Source organism: Gallinula chloropus, assembly GCF_964237585.1.
Source record: "Gallinula chloropus genome assembly, chromosome: 28".
In the NCBI taxonomy this organism is placed as follows: domain Eukaryota; kingdom Metazoa; phylum Chordata; class Aves; order Gruiformes; family Rallidae; genus Gallinula; species Gallinula chloropus.
The window spans coordinates 945,368-958,297 of NC_140113.1; the positions used below are offsets into that span (position 1 = coordinate 945,368).

At 45.8% G+C, this 12,930-nt stretch overlaps 1 protein-coding gene across 1 annotated transcript; it reads right to left on the reverse strand.

Moving 5' to 3' along the window:
- Positions 1–7,924: 7,924 nt before the first annotated feature.
- LOC311201700 (olfactory receptor 14A16-like) lies at positions 7,925–8,860 on the reverse strand (the record flags this gene model as incomplete). Its single annotated transcript, XM_084276129.1, has 1 exon — positions 7,925–8,860. The coding sequence occupies one exon, from the start codon at positions 8,858–8,860 to the stop codon at positions 7,925–7,927; it is 936 nt and encodes a 311-aa protein (XP_084132255.1).
- Between the last annotated feature and the right edge of the window lie 4,070 nt (positions 8,861–12,930).

Here is a 12,930-nt window from a genome sequence, read left to right on the forward strand (position 1 = left end):
CCATGCTGTATGATACACAAAAATACACTGACCGATTGTTGACCCTTCTGTTCTCACCAAGACGGTGTGGGGCCTAGTCTTACTAAGCTACACAGGTGACTGCTTGGACAGCTGCTCCATCGGCTCATGGCCTTGCTTCTCAAGCCATTCTGCAACACTGGGTGTCCAGAGGAGACCCTTGATCCTAAAAACGGCACGCACCTTACCCCTCTGAAGTCCCCTTTTTATAGTCCCGTAGTTCTGGGTACACGTGGCATATCCTGGTATTCTTCTGTGGCCGTGTATGCTGGTGGTGGGGGTCGTCCTGGTCCCTTGTAGTCCTCCTCTATGTTGTGTTCCGTGCCTTATTTGGTTAACTCATTTAATTTTATCAGGATGTTGCTAATGATAAAACAATGGTTCCCCTTTGCCCTGGTTACCTATTCACAGCCATAGTCTGCCACAGGCACCAACTCAGCAAGGCCTGAAGTTCTTTCAGGGTGTTGCTAGTGATGATGCCCTAGTTACCTATTTACAGTCATAGTAGGTTTGAGAACAATTCTTAGTTAGTCTTACTTATCACAGTGAAGTTTCCAGAGGTTTTGAGAAGCTTCTGGAAGCCTTGAGGAGCTTTCTCACAAGAGTGAAGCAGAAGGGCAGAATGATCTCCTTTGACCTGCTTGTCACATTTCTTAATGCAGCCCTGGATACTGTTGGCTCTGTGGGCTGCAAGCATTCATTGCCAGCTTCTTATCAACCAAACCCCAATTGATTTTCATGTTGCTTCAGACCACTCTGGTGTGCACATGACATCAGAGAAACAGTAAGGATTACCTACCCCTTGGAGTTACCTTGGGAGAGGGCCCAGAGAGAGAGCACATGGGAACTAAAAGAATGTGATTATAGTCTAATTGCTAAGACAGCAATTTTATCAGAGAGATTGGGATCCAGCCTGTTTCCAGAAGTTCATTTACTTCTAACACTACACAAGCAAGTGAAAAACAAAACCTCCACCAGGCCACACTGAGCTGAGATGTTGATGGGGCCACACAGTAACGGAGCCTGGGTTTGGCTCCCAGTTGCTCCTGCTCTCCAGCCCACGCCCACACTGGTTGGCAGGGAAACAAACTCCACAAGCTTGGCTATTTCATTTCCCCTCAGAGTTCAAATGCCCCTCATATGGGATGGGGTTGGCAAACACCCTGGAACTCTGCAGTGTCAGGACCCATCCAATTTTGGACCATCCCACCTCCAAAAAGGACTAAGGCCCCCTGGCCCCAACAGCTCTGCTCTGGTTTCACTGGGAAGGTCTCTGCTCACACTCCTTGATGCTCTCCCCCACTCAAGGCTCAGCCTGTCTCCCACACTCAAACCCCAAAATAGCTATTTCCCACTGCTCAATTTATGGACAAACCTCTGGTTTTGCTAGTCTTCCAAATGAGACAAATTTCATGTTGAGTGATTTTAGTAATGGACCCCTTAAGTGGTTCCAAAGTGAGGTGATCGCTGGGCAGATTAAGTGTAGGTGCACACATTATACTCTAAGTGCCTATAATGTTCTGCAATTGATACTCTAACATAAAAGTAGACAGCTACAGTTATCTTGGGGCACAGGCACTGTAATGAAGAAACTTGTATTTCATAACTATGAAGCAATTAACTGCAAATGTTTGAGTAGGTAATTAACAAGGTAGAATAAAAGCCACTCACCCAAGCCATTTGTAAACATTAAATATATATATCATAACTATACATAATAATATTATATATATTATATAACATATATAAATATTTTAAAATATATAAATATAAAAATCACATATATAATTTTAAATCATTATATATTTATATATATTTATTATATATACCATATATTATAAATAATATATTAGACATAATAATATATAATTATTAACATATTATATTATTATATAACATGAACACATATTCATATATGCTATATGTATGGTGTATTAATATAATATATTCGTGAATATATTAATTTTTATATTATAATATAATAATTACTGTAATACATACATAATTATACAATATTATATATGAATATTATATTGCATTAATTTAAATGTAAACATTAACTGAAAGGATATTGCAAGTGTTTCAGGAACCAACGTACATCATCTACAATAGTGCAGTTTTCACCACTTCTGGTTCAGCAGATCAACTACATCCTCTGCCCGGTAGTAGTAGCTACAGTTAAAGAGAAGGGTCAGATACGCTACTGAAAACCAAATTCCACGTTATTGCTGTAAAACATGACTGGAGCTGATGATTTAAACTGAGCCACCTTAAACATCTTAACATATAGGCCTGGAAAATTAGTAGACAAATGAGCACTCAAAGATTAATAAACCTTGTCCAAGGTGGGAGAGACATGACATGATCTGAACAGACTGAACCGATGGGCTGAGATCAGTGGGATGAGGTTTAACAAGGCCAAGTGTAGAGTGTTGCACATGGGATGTAACAACCCCATGCAGCACTACAGGCTTTGGGGAGACTGGTTGGAGAGCTGTCAGGAAGAGAAGGACCTGGGGGTATTGGCTGACTGCTGAATGAATATGAGCCAGCAGTGTGCCCAGGCGGCCAAGAAGGCCAATGGCATCCTGGCTTGTGTCAGAAACAGTGTAGCCAGTAGGTCTGGGGAGGGGATTGTGCCCCTGGACTGGGCACTGGTGAAGCTGCACCTCGAGTGCTGGGTCCAGTTCTGGGCTCCTCACCATAAGAAGGACATTGAGGTTCTGGAGCAAGTGCAGAGAAGGGCAACCAGGCTGGGGAAGGGGCTGGAGGGAAAATCCTCTGAGGAGCAGATGAGGTAGCTGGGGTTGTTCAGCCTGGAGAAGAGGAGGCTGAGGGGAGACCTTATCACCACCTACAACTACCTGAAGGGAGGTTGTAGAGAGGTGGGCGATGGTCCCTTCAGCCAGGGGACAGGAGTTGGAACAAGGGGAAATGACATGAAGCTGTGCCAGGGCAGGGACAGATTGGATATTAGAAACAAATTTTTTACTGAAAGAGTTGTTGGGGCCTGGAACAGGCTGCCCAGGGAGGGGGCTGGATGTGTTAAAAAAAAAAGGGCAGATGAGGTACTTAGGGATATGGTTTAATTTAGGATGGGAATGGTTGGACTTGATGATCTTCAAAGGTCTCTTCCAACCTTGTGATTCTGTGATTCTATGATTCTGTTTAAAGCCATGCAAACCAGCCTGGTTTTATGGTACTATTTTTGTACACAGGAGGGAAAAGAAGGCATTTATGGTTTTGCTAATAATTTTCTTCCATAGCACTTAATGTGGGGACTTCGAAGAGGAAAAATTGTCATTACCAGTTGAGACGCAGTGTCTATCTAAACCAGAGCCACAGTTTGAAAACCCTGTAGTCAGCAGAGTTTTGACCCTCATGGTTCATGATTCAGCAGCAACCAGACAAGTAGGTGTAACCTGGTTTAGGAAAGTTACTCTTCACACTGTGGTTAAGTGTTCCTTAAATACCCTCCCAGAGTCTTAGCATGCTCCGTTGCATCTGTAGCCCCTGAAGCTCTTGGGTTGTGCAGTGACAGTGCTGCTCCAGATGCTGCACCAGGTCTCATACACTGAAAGAGAAAGGACTGGGCTGGCAAACCCAGTGTGTAGGAGGGAGGTGGGAAATGAACCCCGAGAATGGAGGGGTTATTAATATTAGTATATAATTAGTATATATTAGTATTTTATTTTAATATAATATATAATGGTATAATATAATCTTCCATTGTGATTTTCACTCTTCCCCGGTACTGACTCCACAAATAATACATTTATTGCCACACATTCCTCCAAGTAGTATTTTCTGAGTGATCTGGTACAACAGGAGGCAGACAAACTCCTTGGCAAATGAATTGTACAGGGTCACAGGGCTGTTCGTTGAAGGAGCTGCCCTACTAATGGCTTCATCACCATGGGGGCTGCAGTAATTCTTTTAGCTTTGGAAGATGAATTTTCTGTGTGACTTCTTGCCTAGTCTCACGTGATCCTCCTTCTCAGCTCAGTGCCAGCACATTAAATAACTGAAGTTCTCAGATTAATCATACTTTAATTTTCACACAATTTCTGGCCCATAAAGACAAATTTGGTTATGATTTTAAATTTGACCCTCATTTTGAGTGTCAAAATTTGAAATTTGACCCTCATCTGATGAGCTGGAAGGCCACTGAACTGATTTAAAACAATAAAGACTGTCAAAAGCAATAACATGAACACACTGCTCTCTATGATGTTATGATGTTGGATGCAGGTCCACCCAAAGTTCTCTTTGTACAGATGTGTCTTCTGGGGTGTAATTGCTGTGTATTTAATGATCTTAGACTCACACCTGGCTGAGAAGCACAGTCTTGGATTTTACAGTTGTGTTTTATATATATATAACAGTTTTATATATATATATACACAGTTATATATATATACACTACACAGTTATATATATACAGTTACATATATTATATATATAGCAGAACTATCATGACTCAGAAAGGCATTGCAGATGTATTTTATGTTGAAATTCTTCTGGCTAATAATATAGGATAGAATCTTCTTATATAGATTCTTCTTATATATATAAGAATAAGAATATATAGAAGAATAAGTCTAAGATTCTTCTTATTTAGAACTTGTTTGGGTTGGAAGGGACCTTAAAGATCATCTAGTTCCAACTGCCCTGCTATGAGCAGGCAGAACCTCCACTGCAGGCGTAGTACCTACAGTGGCTGAAGACTTCCCTCTCTGATAAAAATGTGTCCTGGTTTCAGTTAGGATGGAGTTAATTTCTTTTCTAGTAGGGGATGAAATGCTGTGTTTGGGAGTTAGGATGAGAGCAGTGCTGATAGCAGCCTGATGTTTCTAGTTGTTGCCAAGCAATCAAGGACTTTTTCAGTTGTTCATTTTTCCCTATTAATGAGAAAGGAGGGGACGCAGTGAGGACAGGTGACCCAAACTGGCCAAAGGGGATATGCCATGCCAATTATGTCATGCTCAGTATAAAGGGGGGCTGGTGGGAGGAGGAGCAGGCAGCTCCAGGACAGGCATTTTTTGTGGACAGTCCAGTTTCTCTGGATGGCTCTGGGCTGCATGGCCTGAGTTGTATGGTTCAGTGAGAAACTGCATTGTGTGTCACCAGTTTCATATGTTTTGCTCTAAAGTGCTCTTATCATTGTTATATCTATCTTTCTACTATTCTAGTAAACTATCCTTATCCCAGCCAATGGGGTTTTGGTTTTTTGGGTTTGGGGTTTTTTTTTCCCTTGCCTTTGCCTTTGCCTTGCCCTTCCCTTCCCTTCCCTTCCCTTCCCTTCCCTTCCCTTCCCTTCCCTTCCCTTCCCTTCCCTTCCCTTCCCTTCCCTTCCCTTCCCTTCCCTTCCCTTCCCTTCCCTTCCCTTCCCTTCCCTTCCCTTCCCTTCCCTTTCTTTCCCTTCCCCCTCTCACTTCCCCCCCTCTTCCTTTTAAAGAACAAGAGACTGCATGGTGCTTGGGTCTCAGTTGGGGCGAAACCCCCACAGTCCATTTTGGCTCCCAATGTGGGGCTCAAGGAATTTGAGATAAGGACGCTAATTGGATGAGGGAACGGGCAGAACATACTGACCAGAGCTGAGTGGGGGAATAATTGTAGAGAATTTCTGTTGGGATGGAGGAGTTCGATGCATACCTCAAGGGGATTTGATTTTGGGTGAGAATAGCCAATATAATTAATAAAGTAAAAATTGTGTTATAATAATTGCTCAATAACCCATGATTGTATATTCATGATTCCTGTAATTGCTGTATGTTGTACCAAGGGCATTACAGCTGGAGTCACACACGTTAATGAAGGATGAGTGCCATGATGATGGAACTAAGGCTTGGCCTCCAGAGCATTCCAGCAGCTCCTCCCAGCACCCAGCTACGCAAAACTGCCACAGGATGTCAGCTGCCAGGAACAGGCAGATGTCAGGGCCGGGATGGCTGCACGACAAGCCCTTTGTGCAGTATCCATGGCTGCACAGCATGAGCAACTGGACACTGCAGAAGGCAGGGGTGTTGATAAGGTGGGTCTTCGGTCTATCCCAGTGTGGGGGTTGGGTTAGACCAAAGATCTAACCAATGGCTAAATGAAGACTGATGGGCAGGAAGAGAGGGGAGGAAATAGACTGGAAGCAGCAGCACAGGAAGGGGAAGATTCTCCCTGGAATTCACCATCGTCTTTCTTGAAGATGATGGTTAAAAGGAGCCTTTGTGCAAAATTTATCAGGAACAAAGCACCCTTTGCTCACAGTTTTCTCACAGGAAATGATCTTTGCACCTTGTTTTGTAATTGCTACCACCAGTCCTATTTAGAGGCTGGATTCTAGTGCCTGAGAAGCCAAAGAATATCTGAGTGCTGGGGGATTACAGGTTGCCCAGAGCCTCATCCATTGAACATTTCATGGAGGGGACATCTACAACCTCTCTGCGTAACCTGTTCCAGCGCCTCACCACCCTCATAGTGAAGAATTTCTTCCAAACATCTAATCTAAACCCACCCTCTCTCTGCTTGAAGCCATTTCCCCTTGTCCGATAGGTGGACTATGGCCACCTGAAGGTAGGCTTCTTCCACTAAAGCATTTATTCTGTCAATAAAAACAGCTTATCTGCCTACATTTAGTCACATAAATTCCACTTTAGGTGCTTTATGACCAGTTTTCTAGATATTTGGATGCTTTGCCACCTTCCCTACGTCATATAATTTAACCCTCTGTGATGTGAGCTCTCACAGTGCCAACTGTGCTCCTTGGGTGACAGTTTATACACTTCTCTAAGCTTATCTCTACTTCCTTGAGGGGTCAATACGTCAAGCTTCCCTGACATGATTAACCTTCAATATTGACTCAGAACTTATTACAAAGGGGGATGTTTAGTAACTTTATGGCTGAGTGAGTACCTGATGTCTCAGCTGCTTATCACCCTGGGATGTTCTGTAAATGCTGAGCCTTTCAAGATAGGATTTATCTTTTAAGTTACCATTACCTCCAGTCATCACCCCACACCCACTTATCTTGGGAAGTTTGGAAATTCTCCATTCACATGCCACCCTGAGGCCCTTAGTGTCCCCCGAGATGCCCTAAGCTCTAGTGTCTGGCTCAGATCCCTTTTATAGAGTTTGGGCGGTTTTGACAAGCCCTGTCATAGGAGAGAGAGCCTCAAGTAGACACCTTATGACCATTCAGGATCTCCAGTGGCATTGGGCAGCCCCTAAAGGGAAGGATGAGCTCATCCCTCATTCCCTTACACATCAGCCTTGTCCCTGAAGCCGATGCAGCACCACAGGATAACAGCAGGTCCTTGTAGCCCACCATTCCCTGGGTGTATTCTGCACTCCAGTTTGGAGAAAAGAGCTCACACTTCACATGCTGCAGCAGACTGGGTCAGACTGTGTTCAACCTCCTGAAAAGTGACATCAATGTAAACATGTCAGAACAAACATGATTATAAACAGTACAATGCTCAACAGACACAATCTGGCTGGGATAAATCTGAGACAACTCATGAAGAGAGAGATGGGCAGATTATCACTGTGAAAAGAGTACTGCTAGCTTCAGGTTCCTCAGGGCGTGCTTGAGATCTGATTCCTCATACTACACATGAGGGTGTTCCCAGCTGGAGGGATCAAGGCATATAGCACTGCAACAATCAGTTCAGAAAGAAGAGTCCAAGCTTCCCATAGTCCACTAAGGAAATCCCTCTGTTTACAGACAAGTCGCAAATGAGGCCAGCACTCGTGTAGTGACAGACTTCTTCAGGGATTATCTTTGGGCCAGACTGGGTTCATCCTCCTGAGAAACAGCATGAAAACAAACAAATGAAACAAACAAGATCTAAACGACGACAGTGACCAAAACTATAATCTCCCAAACATAAATAGGAGAAGACTTATGTGTACCTTATTGCCTTAGAAAACTTACTGCTAGAATCAGGTTCCTCAGGGCGTTCTTGAGTTCTGTGTTCCTCATGCTGTAGATGAGGGGGTTCACTGCTGGAGGGAGCAACACGTACAACATCGCCACAACCAGATCCAAGTATGTGGAGGACATGGAGAGGGGTTTCACATAGGCAAACATGCCAGTACTGAGAAATAGGGAGACCACGGCCAAGTGAGGGAGGCAGGTGGAAAAGGCTTTGTGCCGTCCCTGCTGCGAGGGGATCCTCAGTACAGCCCTGAAGATCTGCACATAGGACACCACAATGAACACAAAACAGCCAAAAGCTGAACAGACACTGACCACAATGACTCCAGTTTCCCTGTGATAGGACTGTGAGCAGGAGAGCTTGAGGATCTGGGGGATTTCACAGAAGAACTGGTCCACACCATTGCCATGGCAAAAGGGTAGTGAAAATGTACTGGCTGTGTGCAAAAAAGAATTGAGAAACCCACAGCCCCAGGCAGCTGCTGCCATGTAGACACAAGCTCTGCTGCCCAGGAGGGTCCCATAGTGCAGGGGGTGGCAGATGGCAATATAGCGGTCATAGGCCATGACAGTCAGAAGAGAAACCTCTGTTCCAACAAAAAATAAAAAATGAAAGACCTGTGCAGCACATCCCAAGAAGGAGATGGCCCTGGTGTCCCACAAGGAATTGGCCATGGCATTAGGAACAGTAGTGGAGATGGAACCCAGGTCTGTGAGGGAGAGGTTGAGGAGGAAAAAGTACATGGGGGTGTGGAGGTGGTGGTCACAGGCTATGGTGATGATGATGAGGCCGTTGCCCAGGAGAGCAGCCATGTAGATGCCCAGGAAGAGGCAGAAGTACAGAAGCTGCAGCTCCCATGTTTCTGCAAAGGCCAGGAGGACAAAGTGGCTGATGGAGCTGCTGTTGGACATCTGCCACCTCTGGGTATGGTGATGTGCTAAAAAGGAAAATGCATTACTGAATTAGGCTAGAATTCTCTGAAAAAACATTGTGTGTTTCACAGCAACCTCACACTCAGACTCTTTTTGGGAAGGCCTTTCTGAAGCTTCTTCCCTTGATCACCAGGCTGGCTGAGGGGGCCAGTGGGAATAGCAACTCTGGGTGCACAGGGGGTTGGGAGTGGACACAACCAGGACAGCTGACCCCAGCTGACAAATGGGATATTCCATACCCTGTGATACCATGCTCAGCAATGAACCTATCTTAGAATTTGGAGGAGGGTCATTGCTCAGGGAACAGCTGAGCATTGGTCAGTTTCTGGTGATGAGCAGTTGTTATAATCTGAATCACTTGTCCTCTTTTTATTTTTATCCCTCTTTGGCACGTCTTTCTTTACTTATAATTTGCTATTATTTTTATGGAGTTTTTTAGAAATTATGTAGGTATTCTTTTGTCTAAACCCACGAGTTTTCTGACTTCTACACTTCCAATTCTCTCCCCAATCACACCAGAGGGAAGGCTTTGAATGTGTGGCTGTGTGGTGCTTAGTGGCCAATTGGGGTTAAACCACAACAATTGCTTATTTTAAAGTGTGTGGGAAGTGAATGAATACCCTCAAGACCCACCTGCTCTTGGACATACCAAGGTGAAGTGGGAGTCCCAAGGCTAGAACCTGGTGCTCTGCAAGAATTCAGCAGTATCAGTGAAATCACTGGCTTTTAAAAATAAGCATCAATCTGTACAGTACCAAGGTTCACTGTCACAGAAGAAGTATGGGATGCTTTAATTAATTATGTATCAGCATTGAATATGATCAGTGGCCCAGAGAGAAGTCTATGCTGTTGAGAGAGAATGCAATTCTTCAAGTGATAATCTATTTTAGTGCACAACATGCTAGTTGCCATGCCCTACATTAGGTACAGACAGGGAACCCGCTCCTGATTATGTGATGTAACTTACTGAAGTATCATCATTGCTGATTTCAGATAAAGCAATACAGAGTTCTAGATATAACTATTATAAAAGTTTCTATAATCATTAGCTGATCCTGACCTCCCCTGCAGTAAGATCTTAACAAGTATCTCTGTTTTCTTAGCATTGTCAGAAGAGTGACAGAAGTATTTCAGTGCCATGAATGGATACTTCATTGCACTGAGGGGAGGTCTTAGATAAAAATTGCTATTTCCCAGTTTGTTTTGACTGATGAAAAGTCACATGGTTTAGTTTTAGTTTTGTAAGAGCAGAGACTTGGACTTGAGCTGGTTGGGTGCCTCCCCTGTAGCACCCACAGTGCCTCAAGCTGGTGGCTACTGCTCTGCAGAGCAAGCGGGCTGAGGTGTCTTGACACCATGGGGGTGATGACGCACTGGCAACACTCATCCAGGAAAGAAGCAGGTCTGGCCAGACCAGCATCACTGCCCCAGAGAGTGGGTCTGTGGCTGTGATACTCAGAGAAATCACAGGGTGTTTCGCGATGTTTTCTTGGGTGTCACTGGATCCCGTCAATGGCTTCTCACTGGAGATGACACAAGTCCCTCTTGAGGCGGCCTTCCTCATGCTCTTTGTGTCCCACTGCCTCTCTGGCATTGCAGAGCACCCATTAGACTGAGCATTCTTCCACCAAGCCACCTAGTTTCCCCAGAGATGCCCTAGGCTCTAGTGTTGGATTTGGATCCCCTTGACCAGCTCTTCCATATGTAAGAGATCCTTAAGCTCTTTTGGCCTTTCAGGTCAAATGGCCTTTTGACTGTTCAGGATCTCCAGTGACACTGGAATCAAGTAAACAATCATTACACCCCTTATGCACCAGCCCATGTCCTTGTCACACTAAACCAATGCAGCTCCCAAAGACAACAGCAGGGCCTCTTAGCCTGCAATTCAGTGAGTGTATTCAGCACTCCAGGTCAGAAAGAAGAACCCAAGACTCACACCCTACACTGAGCAGATACCCCATTTTTACTGACATTCCACAAATGAGACCAGCGTTAGGGTAGTAATTGACTCATTGATGTAGTCCTTTGGGCTAGACAAATTTCATCCTCCTGAGAGGTAGTGTGAAACCAAATAGATCTCAACAAACGTGATTATACCCAGTACCATGTGGGGAAAAAAATTTGAGAGATCTGTTAGAGTGACTTTGTGAAGAGAGATGGGAGGCTTAAGGTCATTGAAAGACTACTTCTAGAACAGGGGTCCACAAGTTGTTCTGTGTTCCTCATGCTGTAGATGAGCAGTTTCACTGCTGGAGGCACCAATGCATAAAATAGTGCCACCACCAGATCCAAGGATGGGGAGGACATGAAGGGGGGGCTACAGGTAAACATGCCAGTGCTGAGAAAAAGGGAAACAGAGCAAGGCAAGAGGCACACGTGGAAAATACTTTATGCTGTCACTGCTCAGAGGGGATCCTCAGCAAGGCCCTGAAGATCTGCACATTGGACAGCACAATGAACACAAAACACACAGTTAATAAACAAAGGCTAAACTCAGTAAGTCTAACTTCCCTGAGGTAGGCATCTGAGCAGGCAAGCTTGAGGATCTGGGGGATTTCATAGAAGAACTGGTTCAGGGCATTGCCATGGCAGAGAGGTAGTCAAAATGTATTGGCTGTGTGCAGCAAAGGATAGAGACACCCATTGTCCCAGGCAGCTGCTGCCATGTGGACACAAGCTCTGCTGCCCAGGAGGGTCCTATAGTGCAGGGGGTGGCAAATGGCAACATAGCAGTCGTAGGACACAAGGGTCAGAAGAGAAAATTCTGCCCCAAATAAAAAGACAAACTGAAAGACCTTTGCAGCAAATCCCAAGTAAGAGATTGTCCTCATGTGCCTGCAAGAACCACAGTTCCCGTGTGTCTGCAAAGGCCAGGAGGAGGAACTGGCTGCTGGAGCTGCTACTGGACATCTGCTGCCTCTGAGTACGGTGATGAGTTGATTGAAAAAAAGCAGGAGTGAGTTAGGCCAGACATCTCTAAGCAGAACTTACTGTATATATCATAGCAACCCAAAACTCAAGCTCTCCCTGTTCAGGAAGTGCTCCCTAGAGCTGTATCACTTGAGGTCTGGGATTTTCTGACTGAGGAGGCCAGTGAAAGCAAGGACTCTGTTATGGGCTCCCAAAGAGTCCCGGTAAAGGAACTGTGATAATGAGTATTTACCCTCAAAGGGACTCCCCATCTGTTCTCATCACTCGCCTCCCAGACTGGCACAAGGAGGGATCATTGCAGCTGCCCAGGTACTGCAGCTGCCCAGCAGCACTGCCACAGCCTGAGTACCAAGGTGTTTTCTCCACAGGGATCCTCAGCAGTACAGAGGTAACGTGGGAGAGCTGTGCCATTCTGGAGGGCACCCTGCAGCCCCACAGGACACCCCTGGGACATCCCTGGGTGTCCCCACGGGGCCCACAGGAGACCTGGTCACTCTGTTCCCAGAGACAGGTCTGCAGACCATGACCCAAAGGGTGGGTGTGACAACTGGACCTGAACCTGCCACCCCCCCCAAGCCCACCCCCCACACTGAAAAGCCTAGTCCAAAGGTGAGAAAGACAGCACAGGCAGGAGGGGATGGCAGGGCAATGCCACAGTGCTCCTGCCAAGGGAGGAGGGACACCCCGAGACAGTTGGAAATGAGGGCTTGGTCCTGGCCTGGGCTCTGGCTGCTGCAGGCACAATGCCTGCCCAAGAGCTCACAGGCTTGAGGGCAGCAGCTCTGCTGAGGCTGGCAAAGGAGAACAGCAGGAGCTGCTCAGGGGAAGGGCTCTGTGCCACAGGGACAATAGGCAGGTACCCACATCCCCCTCCCCAGCCTTTCTGGCAGCAACTCCCTCTCCCTCCCTGCTCCCAGCTCTGCTGCTTGGAGCTGCTCCTGCCAGGAGCCCTCTCCCTGTACCCAGCTCTGCTCCCTGGCAGGGCTCACAAAGCCCATCCCTCCTGCTGGGTGCTAACCTATGCCTAGAAACACCTCTCCCAGGGCAGGGCACTGCCCAGGGGCAGCTCTGCCTGGGAAGAGGCTATGGACCAGAGCTCCTCACCAAGCCTGATGTGG